This window comes from Cervus elaphus, chromosome 23 (genome assembly GCF_910594005.1).
Source record: "Cervus elaphus chromosome 23, mCerEla1.1, whole genome shotgun sequence".
Classification (NCBI taxonomy): Eukaryota; Metazoa; Chordata; class Mammalia; order Artiodactyla; family Cervidae; genus Cervus; species Cervus elaphus.
Genome location: NC_057837.1, coordinates 60,782,911 through 60,795,388, shown reverse-complemented (window position 1 = coordinate 60,795,388; position 12,478 = coordinate 60,782,911). Strand labels below are relative to the sequence as shown.

Here is a 12,478-nt window from a genome sequence, read left to right as displayed (position 1 = left end):
GAGTGGGTAGCCTTTCCCTTCTCCAGGGGATCTTCCCAACCCAGGGAATGAACCCAGGTCCCCTGCATTGCAGGCATATTCTTTGCCAGCTGAGCCACAAGAGAAGCTGTATTTGGAGACAGGGCCTTTAAAAAGGTGATAAACTTAAATGACGTCATTGGGGGAGGCCCTCACTGATCTGCCTGGTGTCCTTATAAGAAGAAATCTGGGGACTTCCCTAGTGGTCCGCTGGCTCAGGCTCTGCAATCCCAATGCAGAGGGCTCAGGTTTGATCCGTGGTCAGGAAACTAGATCCCACATGCCTCAGCTAAGAGTTTGCATACTACAACTAAAATGTCCCATGTGCAATAATGAAGATCAAAGATCCTACATGCTGCAAATAAGACCTGGTGCAGCCAAATAAGTAAATAAATAATTTCAAAAGAAGGAGAGGAAATCTAGACACACATGGAAACACCATGGATATGCACACAGAGGAATGACCACATGAAGACACAGTGAGAAGGAACCCATCTGCAGCCAAGGAGAGAGGCATCCAAAGAAGCCAGTCCTACCAATGCTTCGATCTTGGACTTCTTTTCATTTTTATTTATTTTCATTTTTTGACCACACTGCGCAGCATGTAGGATCTTAGTTCCCCAACCATGGATTGAACCTGCACCCCCTGCATTGGGGTCTTAACCACTGGACCACCAGGGAATTCCTCAATCTTGGACTTCTATCCTCCAGAACCATGAGAAAGTACACTTTTGCTGCTTAAGCCACCCAGTCTGTGGTTGTGTTATGGCAGCCCTAGGAAGCTAAAATACCAATGGAGAGCCTAGAACTAGACCTGGCGGATCTCAGCAGAACTGCCAACCCACAAGCCCAGGAAAGACAGAAATAAATGCTCAAAGTTATAAGCCACCAAGTTGTGGGGGTGTTTGTTACACAGTATTATTGTAGAGGAAAAAATGACTAGGAAAAAAAAATAAAAATTTTCCCCTAGGCCCATTTTGACAATTGTCTTTATTACCCATGACATAATTCCTTAGCAATTTATTAATCTAAACAAAGTTTACCACCTGCATAGTTCAACATCTTCAGTTATGTCCAAACCGCTCCTGCTGCTAGCAAAAGGTCAAAACAGTGGGGTCAAAACATTCCATCAGAAGTTTCTATAGCTCTTATTCCCTTAGTCTCTGATTGGCCATGTTTATGCCAGTCCTGCCCACAGGCGAGGAGACCAGAAGGCCAGGGCTCCTGTCTGCTCCATGTCTGTATCCCCGGCATCTTTCATGATAAGTGACTAAAAGATGAATCCCTCATGACAGACAGAACCTGGTGTCAAGGCAGTGGCCTTTCTCATATAAAAATTAAATGGATGGGGACTTCCCTGGTGGTTCAGTGCCTAGGACTCTTGTGCTCCCACTGCAGGGGTGGGGGAGTTGGGGAGAGCATTCAATCCCTGGTCGGGAACTAGATCCCACATGCTGCAGCTGAAGATCCCTCATGTTGCAGCAAAGACCCGGCACAGTCAAATAGAATAAATAAATAAAAATAAATATAAAAAAATCATATGGTACTTCCCTGGTGGTTCAGTGGCAAAGAATCTGCCTGCCAATGCAGGAGACATGGGATCGATCCCTGATCCAGAAAGATCCCACATGCCAAGGAGCAACCAAGCCTGTGCATGACAACTACTGAGCCTGTGCTCTGGAGCTCAGCAGCCAAAACTACTGAAGCCCACACACCTAGAGCCTGTACTCTGCAACAAGAGAAGCCACCAACAGTGAGAAGCCCACTCACTGCAACTAGAGAGTAGTCCCCGCTTGCCACAACTAGAGAAAAGCTCCTGTAGCAACTAAGACCCAACACAGTCAAAAATAAATAAAGAAATAAGATTATTTTAAAATATAGATGTTCAAGGCTCCCCATACTCTGGCCTCCACATATTCCCTCCGCACCATCGCTTCCTGCTTTCCCCCAGATTTGTCTCTTCAGAAGAGGAAAGCAGAGACTCCAAGGCTCCAGGTGAGTCTTCTGCTTCCCTGTCTCCCCTTGTCCATCTCTTCCTTCTCCTCCAACTGGCTTCTTTTATTTCTTCCATGCCATGATCCTCACTAGCACAGGGCATTTGCACACGCTTTTCTCTGCCTAAAAGGCTGATCCACCACCCCTTTCACCTAGTTTATACCTAGTCATCTTTCATATTGTAACCAAACAGGATCCCATGAGGCCTTCCCAGAACAGATGCCTGCCTGTGTCCTTCATTTGCCTTTTTTCTGTGGAAAAACTTTAGCCAAAGAGTAAATTTAATCAGAGAAGTGAGAAAATGCAGAAAGAAAACAGTCAAGCAAGACAAAATAATAATACTTTATCCATTAAACAAAGTCGAGGACTTTTAGTCCTTCCTCAAGGACTGTAGATAATATTCTGATCCACGTCCTTTGAGCTGTTTTGCAGACACTGAAATACCCATCAGGTGGAAGAAGTTAACTTGGTGCTACCCACAAGCATGTAGACCCCAGACGGGCTGGCACTGGAAGGCTGATGATGCTGCCTCCCAATGACCTCACCAGCTACCAATCAGAGCAATGTCCACGAGCTGATCACACCCTGCTCACTGTCCCCTTCAGGACAGGTCACACAATCTTGAGAGCATTAGTCCACTGTGGCCCCCATTGCCTGGAAAAGCAATAAAGCTATTTCTTCCTACTTCTCTCAAAACCCCGTCTCTGAGGTTTAATGAGTCACCTGTGTACAGGGGCTGGATTTTGGCAACAATATCTCAATATGAAGACATTTCTTCAGGGAAGCCCACCCTGACTGCTCTAGATTAGGTCAGTCCAAGTGTCAGTACCACGTACCTCCCCTTCTTAGCACTCATTTGTTCTGTAATTGATTAGGGTGACAATTACAGACTTTCAGATTCATGAGAACCAGAACTCATAACACTGGAATGAGGTCTCATTCACTCTGTCCCCCAGAGTCTGCATGTAGTGGATGCACAGTAAGTATTTGTTGATTTAATGAATGTTGTCCCAGCTGCTCTGCTGAGTCCCTCCATCCACATCCACGGTATCACGGACGTGTGCTGCTCAGATGTCTCTCATGAGAACCTGCTATGAGGAGGGTAGGTGTATGACCATCTCTGGCTGCTACACTTTCAGAGCTCCTGAGTATTCCTGCCAAGGCCAGTGTCCCCCTGGGCTGCTCCTAGCCAAGGACGGAGCACAGTGGGGCTCTAGGGATGAGTCAGTTTTTCCCAATGCAAGACTCCTCCTTTTTTGCTCTAAAGCTCCCTATTGGCCTGGTCAAGACTTTCCCAAAGATGCTGGGCCAGTTTTCAATGTATTGTCTCTCCACCCCAACCTCACCCCAGTGCCTGCTCTAAGACAATGAGACTCTGAGCATTGTTCCCTGTACAGTGAGATGCTGAACTTTGCCAGTAGAGGGTGCTGGAGGGGACAAACCAAGAAGAAAGGAGTCTTTTCTTGGTTCTGGTATGTGTGTGTGTGTATTCCTATATAATCTGCTTTCTGCCGCAAGACCAGCCCTCTCCCTCAGCACACACCTTCTTACAATTCTCCAAGTCATTCTGCTCCAGTCACTGTGGCCTCGTTGATGTTCCACAGACAAACTAAAATCCTATCTCAAGATCTTTTCACTTGCTGTTTTGTTTTCTCATTTGCCACCTCGTCTAAGAGGCTTCACCTACCACCGTCCAAGCGCCTTTTAGCTCTGCCCCTTTATCCTGCTGTTTTGTTCCTTCATAGCACTGACTACAGTGTAACACACTGAGTACTGTACGGACTTATTCCCTTTTCTGTCTCCCCCGCCATGGGCGCGCGCGCGCACACACACACATAAAGAAGTGCCTCCTCCATGAGGCCAGAGACTGTGTGTTGTGTTCACTGCTGCATCCCCAGGGCCTGGATTAGTACCTGGCACACAGCAGATACCCAGGAAGTATTTGCTAATTGACAGAATAAAGGAGTGTCTTTACCTCTGCTCAAGCCATTTCCTCCACCTGGAATGCCTTCCTTCTCCCTCCTGCCATTCCGAATCCAACTTATCACTAAAGGCTCAATCCCAACCCTTTCTCCTCCAGGAAGCCCTCCCTGATAAGTGGGGTCCTGGCAAGGGGCTTATTGCCCCTTATTGCCCCTTATTGTCCTGCCTAATCTTAAGTATAATGTAGGCTTTATGGCAGGTAGAGACTGTGGGGGGGACTAAAGGCAGATGAGAGCCACCAGCTTTATTGGGGTTAAGGGAGGGGAGAGGCCTCTGGACGAGGGTGAAGCTGCAGGGGGAGCCACCGGGATTCCATGTCACTTCTTCCACTCCTTCCTCTCATAGTCCCACCGGGAGGCCAGGCCTTGCACGGGGTTGCCCTTCATGTCCAAGATGCGCTGGAGCTGCTGGGCCTTCCACTCATCCGTCAGGGTGATGGGCTTCTTAGGGAACACTGCAGGGAAAGAACCAGGTAGGAACAGGGGCATATGGGACCCTGCCAGGCCCACCCCATCCCACTGAGTCAGGGTGTCCAGGCATGGGGTCAAGATGCCCTGCCCTATGGCCCCCTCCCCACTCTCTCCATCCCCCACTAGACTCCCCACTAAAGCTGCACTCCGGGTTCTGTCCCCAGCTCCTCCTTGGACTCACTGGGGGAACTGGGCGAGGTCCTTCCCCTTTCTCAGACTCAGGTTCCTCATCTACTCTGGGACCCAAGGATAGGAGGAGCACTGACTTGAAGTCTTTTGGGGTCCAAATCTCAGTTCCACCATTCCCGTGCTGCGTTACCTTGAACAAGTCACTTCATCTCTGAACCCCAGTTTCCTAACCTGTCAAAAACAGATCCTGTCCACTAGGCTTGTGGAGGCTGAATTTGTTAGTATTTATAATGCAATTAGCAGAATGCGGGACAGATATTAAGCTCCTAATACATGATAGCTACCATAGCTTCCCTGGTAGCTCAGTTGGTAAAGAATCTGCCTGCGGTGCAGGAGACCTAGGTTCGATCCCTGGGTCAGGAAGATCCCCTGGAGAAGGAAATGGCAACCCACTCCAGTATTCTTGCCTGGAGAATCCCACGGACAGAGGAACCTGGCAGGCTACAGTCCATGGGGTCTCAAGAATCTGACACAACTTAGTGACTAAACCACCACCACCATAGTTATAAGTACTGAGTTTGTTCCAACTTATTGGGAAGCGTCCAGGATGAAATAGTTTCTTATGCTTCCCCTCAGGAAGAAGAAAATGAGAACAGCCAGCTTTATTGGGGTTAAGGAAGGAGGAAGCATAAGAAACCATCTTCTATGCTGTTTAAGCTCTTGTATATTATAGCAGCTGAAACAATATGTTGAAAAGTTCATGGCTAATAACAGCAATCAGTAACCAATCAGTAACAACGCCATTCATAACTATGTGCCTGGCACTAGCCTACAGCCTTCTCATTAAATCCTCACAAGAGGGAGGGAGGTGGGAGGGGGGTTCAGGATGGGGAACACATGTAAATCCATGGCTGATTCATGTCAATGTATGGCAAAAAACCACTACAATATTGTAAAGTAATTAGCTTCCACCCAATAAAAATAAATGAAAAATAAATAAATAAAAAAATAACTTCTCACAAGAACCCTGAGATGGAGGCACTATTATTCCCATTTTACAGATGAGGGAGTTGAGACCCAGAGAGGCAGAGTCCCTACATTCCAACCCAGGCAGCCATGCTCTGCCCTTCACCCTACATCATGCTGGAGGACCTTTCAAAAACTTTTCAGATGAGTACTAGCTTAGTTCACTTATCAAAACTTGGCTGATGGTTGTGACCACAAGGGCCTGGGAGGACTGTGGCTGGGTGAGGCACTGCCACTCACCGTAGACCCGCTGCCACCAAATCAGCAGACCTGTGAATCCAAAGAAGAAGAAGACACAGCCCATCACTGTCTTCCACTCATTGGAGCGACGGTTCATCTCTGCAAAAGTCTCATGGAACTGGAGCCGGTACACTGGAGGCAGGTGGGGGGTAGGGGGGAGGGGCTTCAGATACATCCAATTCTTGGGCCAACTCTTGGCCTTGGGGACCTCCAGCCACCCCACTCCCTGCAGCAGAAGCTGTCCATTCAGCAAATTCCTACTGAGCATCTACTGTGTGCAAAGCATGGCTAGGAGCTGATGATGAGGCTCGAGGCTTTCCGGGGGCACTTCTGGTGGGCAGCACTTGGTGTCACACATCCTTCCTGCTTCCGAGCGCCAGACCCCTGCTCTCCCACCCAACTCACCTGCCTCTTTCTGCTCCATCCCCTCAACACGACTCACTGAAGCCCAGGACCCTCCATGCTCTCCAGCTCCCAAATCCTTCCCCATGCTGTTCCCACTGCCTGGCAGCCCCTCCCCCTCACCATCCAAGGCCAGCTAGAACAACCCTTCTCGGGAAAGCCTACCAGGATTGCATCTCTCTCTCTCCTTTGGGTTCTCACAGCCCCGTGAACACACCTCACCCAGCAGCATATCCACTATTACAGCTGTCTGCGTTTGCATTGGTTCCCCCACTGGACTGGGAGCACCCTAGGGGCAGGAACCCTCCCGTGATTCACTTCTGTGTCCCCAGCATCACGCAGCATCAGACTGTGCTCAAATAGTTGCGTGAAGTAAAAAGTGAATGAACAAAGGAATGAATTTCACTACTCAGGTATGCATTTGAGTATTTGGGGGAGTGGGTTCTGGCTGTCTTGGCCAGAGTTTCTCCCTGCCGGCTGCTCCCTAACAGGCTAGGCCCTTCTTTGCAAAATCACCCCCATCCCCACCCTGAGACCTACAGGCCACCTTCTCGGCGTGGCTCAGCTGGGTCCAGCTGCCCTTCTCCTTCTCCTTGAGGGCCTGCTGCTCAGCGTTGAGTTCCATGCAGAAGGGCTCCTCTGGCATGGGGTAGGAGCGCTGGGCATGATAGTTAGTGTAGGGGGGCATCTTCTCCTTGCCGTGGGCTGTGGGCACAGGGAGGAGCGGAGATGAGGCTGCCCCTGAGGCATCCCAGCACCAACCATAAGATTAACAAAGAAGGTAGCACGTATTGAGCACTTAAACTGTGTGCCAGGAACCATGCTAAGGCCTTTGGGCGAGTTGACTCATTGGCTTGGTATGGCTCTGAGACAGTGATATTATTCTCATCTTACAGAGGAAGAAACTGAGTAGCTAAGGAACTTGCTGAAATCCACAGAGAAAGAGGGAGCTGGGCCAGCGCGGCAGTTCAGCCCCTCTGGCTCCAGACCCTGTGTCTTCTGGGAAGATCTGGGGTGGGGAGGGCACATCAGGCAAAGGCAATGGGCAGAGAAAGGCTCGGAGAGATGAACCTGGGATGGCAGGTGGGAAACTGCTCTGCAAATTGCAAAGCACTAGACCTGTGCCCTTAGTGAGTGGTCACGGGCATGGCTTTGGAGTCGTGGGACCCCAGTTGCACCCCACCCCAGCTCCGACACGCCCTCTTTACCTCAGTGTAGCCCACCATCTGGAAAGTGGGGATACTAAGCGATCCTATCTCACACTATTGTGGAAGCTTCAAGATAATGCCCAGGCCCGGGCACACATGATTTACACTGATAGATGTTGGTTTCACTTCTCACTTCCATGCCTGATAGCCTAGCCCTCGAGGGCTCCGTGTGAGTGTCCAGAACAAGGCTGGGCCCTAGAAGAGTCTCCGTAAAGCTTCTTCTGTTTACTGTCACCTGGGATGCCCTCCAGGAGGGCATTGGTACCACCTTGCCCAGAGAGCGTGGGAACCGCTTTGGGAAAAAGAGTCCCGGCTCTGGGCCTGTTTGTTCATCTGAGAAAGGGAGATAATGGCACAGTGTCCACTTCGTGTGACTGCTATGAAATCCAAACGTGTTCATCTGTGCAAAACATCGATCCCAGCTCAGGGCACACAGTAAGGGCTCAATAAATGTTATCTGTCATCATTCTCCAGAGGGTCAAGAAGGCCCGTCTATCTGGCTCAAGTCTCTCTTTCTTTAGGCCTCTATCTTCTGACTGGCTTGGATACAAAGGTCCGGAAGGTTCTGTCAGCATCCTCTGCCTCTGGACACAAAGGCCTTAGGAACCTGAGGTATAGGTGTCAGGCCCTGAGAACGCTTTGGGGAGGGGGCTGCTGTCTATTTTCTGGAGGAACGTGGTCCCCCCCCCCTCCAAGGACCAGGATTATGGGAAATGGTTCAGGGCAGGCCCAGAGCAGCAAGGAAGGGACCAGGGGCAGCCTGCAGACAGGACCCCTGCCCTGAGCCTCGGAGTTCGGCAAGGGAGGGCATGTCCACATCTTACCAGTGCTTCCTGGGCTGTGGATCCCTCGCATTCCAAGGCCCCCTTTCCTCAGGGTCAAGCTCCAGGCAGCTCTGAAGGACATCTGGGGCGTGGTTTGGGGTGAGTCCTGCCCTCACATTGCCCTCTGCCCTTCCCCTCAGGACCCAGACAGAGATACACGGTTTACACAGGTGTGGTGACCGGGAAGGGCATGATTTCCAGGATATCAAGGTCATCTCCAGCCCCTGCCCCCTTCTAAGTTTGTATGATATGCCTGTGGGGGTAGATAGGGGTTCTAGACATTTGGAGCCCCCTCCTGGGGCTTCAATTCGCCATCTGAGAAGTGGGACAAGGCCTAACTCTTAAGCCAGGGCCTGAACAATTTGGATCTGGGAGCCTTGGTTCTGGTTCCAGCCTCAGCTCACAGTGGGTGGCTAGCTTAGACAAGCTCCCTCAGCTGTTTGCCCCCCAGAGGAAACAGAGTGGGAGTCCAGGTCGGGAGGGAGCAGTTCCTGGGATAACTGTCTTGCTACAGGGCCATCTGCCAAGGTCTCCTGCAGATGGCTTGCCCCGCCAACCCCCTCCCCGAACCCCGCCTGCCATAATTGGTTGCCTACGTGCCTGGAAAGCCTGCTCTGCTGGACCTGGTGGGGGAGAGGGACAGGCGAGCCCAACCCCCGATCTCCAGGGAAAATCAGGATTTGGCAACCTGGGGCAGGGGGGGTTGGGGGGTGGGCAGGGGGGCCTTGAAGAGGAGATTCAGAGGGGGACAAAAACCAAACTGGGTCAGAGGTAGGAAGAGAGGGCACACATCTGGGGAGAAGAGGGTATCCCACTTCCAGAAACTGAAAGGACCCCTACATCTAGAGAGCAAGAGAAGGGCACCCAGTAATTAGAGAGAGGGTAGGGTTTACCATATGTGGAAAGTGGACAGACACCCCACACCTGGAAAGGAAGGGTTACCCATCAGTGATAAGTGGATGACAGAGCCCCACCTGTGGGGAGGGGGAAGGAGTAATCTACATTTGAGGAAAGAGATAGTGCCCCATATGTGGACAGAGGAAAATTCCCCTCACCCTTGAGCTGCCAGTAGCCCCCAGCCCCCAGATTCTCCTCCATAGCAGTGACCCCACAGGCCCTGACAGGGTGATGAAAGCCAGAGTCCCAGCCGCATCCCCCACCGGCCCATGTTTGGGCAGCCAGGGTTCTCCCCAGCCACTCACTCACCTTGCAGCTTGGAGGGAGCCAGAATGCGACCCGGGTCTGCAGAGCAAGTAACAGAGAACAGGCTGCAGAGGGAGTGGATCTCTGGCTCCTGCCCCGGGCCCGCCCCACAGCTTTCCCCAGGGCCGCCCCCGCGTGGGAACGTCCTGCCTGCAAACGCCCAGCCCGCGTCCCTAGGGGCTCCTACCCACAGCCTGGGGAGAGGGATTGCACAGTGACACTGACACCATGCCTCAATTTCCCTGCCCTTCAGGGTCCGGCCTCTGGAGACCACCAGCTGATATAGCCCTGGATCCAGCCAGCTGTGTGTCCTGGGCTGGCCCAGCCCTCTGAGTCCAGTTGTCCCAGGAGCTGGATCTTCTTGCCTTCACACTTCTGCTCACTGCTGTTCTTCTACCTGGAATACTCTCGGAGGGCTTTTGAGGACCCAAGTCTTGCCAGCTTTGCAGCACAGACCCAATGCTTTCTGCTGCACGAAGCTAGAAGCATCTAGAATTTGGGGATGGCCTGTGGTATACCTCCTGGCACTCATGCCCACATTCACAATGACAGGTGAAAACCCCTCCCTTTGGGGTTCAACTCTTAGCCGTGTGACCTTCAACAAAAGGCTAAACCTCCCTGAGTTTCTTTGTGTAAAGATTAAATACATCAATAGAGAAGCATCAGGCACATTTATTCCAGGACTGTTTATTAAGACCTGTTAGAGCTGGCATTATTGTCTATTGTTTAAACACATGAGGATTTAGAGAGAAACAAAACTGAACACAGTCCCTGCCATTATAGGGCTTACAATCTAGTTCCAAGTAGAAAGAGGCCTGGGCAAAGACCCAAAGGCAGGAAAACACAGATGCGTTCAAAGAATAGAGAGAGACCATCTTGGTCAGATTGTAATGGGCAAAGGAGAAAGTTGGAGAGAGATTAAAACACCAAGCAGGGCTTCGGAAGTCATGGTGTGGATCTCAGATTTTATTTTAAAGATGGGAGGCCAACAAAGGTAAAATGGGGAGTGGTGTGGTTATTGGAGCAGAACATGAGTTCAGTAAATGTGGCTTGGGATTGTTAGAATACTGATGCTGGACTGATGGGTGAAGGCTGTGAGTCCCTTCTGTGACCTGGGGCCAGAGCTTTCTAGGTGTCCAAGCTCTGGTCAAGTGAGGTGTGCTGAGCACCCAACCATCCATCAGGGTTCCTGTAGCCCAGTGAGGCCATAGAGACCCACTCTAGCTACTGCCTGGAAGAAGGGGCTTACGACCCCGGAGGCAGATGAGCCTTGAAGAGAGAGACCCTACAGTGGGCAGGATACAGGCCACCTCCATTCTGGGAGATGAGAAGGCAGTGTGGGAGTCTCCTGGATGTCTAAGAGACCCCAGCACCCAGGATTGGCCCTGCTTACTCCTGGGGACTGCTGCTCCCTCTTCCCCATGATCAAGGGGATTCAGAGAACCCCAAGAGGATCACCTTACCTCTTGGATGCTGTCCAGGATGTCCTGAAGAGTAGGCCTAAGGATAGAAGAAGAGGGAAGATCCGCCTTCAAGCAGCCTGGGGAGGATACACTTGGAGTCTCATCAGAACTTTCCAGGCCGGTTGCACTGGAGTGAGTGGCCGACGTGTAAGTGGCAGCACTACTGCTGCCTCGATGGCGACCAAGCAGCCCCATTTCTGAGCCTGTTTCCCCAGAGCTCACAGGCCTCCCAAGAGAAGTCATCTGGAGAACTCAATCCTCTGTTCTCCTCTACCGTCTCTCACTCCCGCCTCTGTGGGAACTCCGGTCTCCAGATGTGGGGCGATGCTGTGACAAAGAACATCTGTTTGGGAAGCTAGCCCCAGGGCTGAGGGTGATGGGGTGATGGCAGGCTCCAGGCGGCTCAAGGTTGACATAGGGCAGCAGGACCATCTGGGGGGTGATGTTCAGCAGCCTCTCAAGGCCTGGAACCTGGGAATAGTCAGGCTCTTCCATAAAACAGATCACTCAGAGGTGTGGGGACCAGGGAGTAGGAGTCTTCCCTGGGAACCTTGGTGGGCACAAGGTGGGCTCCAGATAGATTATTACAGCCGACTCAGGGCAAGGGGTCCTCTCTGCAAATGCAGGCTGAGATTTCTGAAACAGCAGGAATGGGAGGCGAGAGGCCCTGCGGCTCCAACCCTCCCCAGGGGAGCCCATAGTACAGAAAGGAACAGCTCTCACTCACTTGATCAGATTCAGGGAGCCCCTGAGATTCTGCCCAGACACAAGGACCTGAGCCACGATCTCAGCATCCCATTGGTACGACCGTCTCCCATCGCCCAATTCAGACTTCATGCAGGACCACCTTCATTCTCCCAGCCCAGAGGAGGTACCGAGAAAGCACCCGAAGGCAAAAGTAGGAAGAGCTGTTGTGTTGGACAAAGCATCGCGGACTCGTATTCCCAGCCCCTGGGGAGCTCCTGGAGCCGTTTGAATATGGGGAGCCTGGAACGGGAAGCACGCGGGACGAGGCCAAGGACTGGGCGGGAGATGGCGGGTAGCTGGAGCCTGAGAGTAGGAGTGGACGGAGTTTATCCTTAAGGGCGGGGACTGCGAGTTAGAGGGGTGCCAGGGAAGAGCAGGGGCGGTGGCACTAAGTGGGTGGGGCCATCTGGGCGGAGGGAGGGGCCAGTGAGCAGAGAGGCGTGGTCACGACAAAGAGCCGATCCCTATCCTTCTCTCCAGATGGAATGCCTGCTGACGCGCCAACTCCCAGCAGACACTGTAATTCCGGAACACTGAGGCCTTCAGGGCCCCGGGCGGCTCCGGGCAGCAGCGCAGGCTCGGAGATCATCGCTCGAAGACCCGGAGATACACCAGGAAGCAGTCCAGACAGCGCTTCTGCAACTGCGGACAGGCGGGCCGAGTCAGAACCGACGCCGAACCAGGGCTACCACGGAGACAATCGCTAGTGGCGGGTTTCCTGGTCCTAGGAAAGACCCACATGGTGCAGTCGGAAGCAGGTGAACGCCCTT

At 52.0% G+C, this 12,478-nt stretch overlaps 1 protein-coding gene across 2 annotated transcripts; it reads right to left on the bottom strand.

The window, feature by feature from the left end:
* Positions 1-4,220: 4,220 nt before the first annotated feature.
* Positions 4,221-9,633, bottom strand: LOC122681257. Of its 2 annotated transcripts, none has more exons than XM_043883135.1 (5): positions 9,502-9,633; positions 8,296-8,377; positions 6,804-6,968; positions 5,862-5,891; positions 4,221-4,450 (listed from the first exon to the last, which is right to left on the bottom strand). In XM_043883135.1, exons 2-5 carry the CDS (start codon positions 8,375-8,377, stop codon positions 4,314-4,316), a joined length of 414 nt encoding a protein of 137 aa, XP_043739070.1. In that variant the 5' UTR covers positions 9,502-9,633; the 3' UTR covers positions 4,221-4,313. The 2 variants fall into 2 exon arrangements, with proteins under 2 accessions (XP_043739070.1, XP_043739069.1); XM_043883134.1 differs by having other exon boundaries at positions 5,862-5,993; positions 9,502-9,631.
* Positions 9,634-12,478: the final 2,845 nt, after the last annotated feature.

Coding starts and splice junctions, on each gene's coding strand:
- LOC122681257 (XM_043883134.1), bottom strand. CDS start 8,377: ATGTCCTTCAGAGCTGCCTGGAGCTTGACCCTGAGGAAAGGGGGCCTT. Junction 6,969..8,295: donor CCACAGCCCAGGAAGCACTG/GTAAGATGTGGA, acceptor CTGTGCCCACAG/CCCACGGCAAGGAGAAGATG. Junction 5,994..6,803: donor CCACGCCGAGAAGGTGGCCT/GTAGGTCTCAGG, acceptor ACCTGCCTCCAG/TGTACCGGCTCCAGTTCCAT.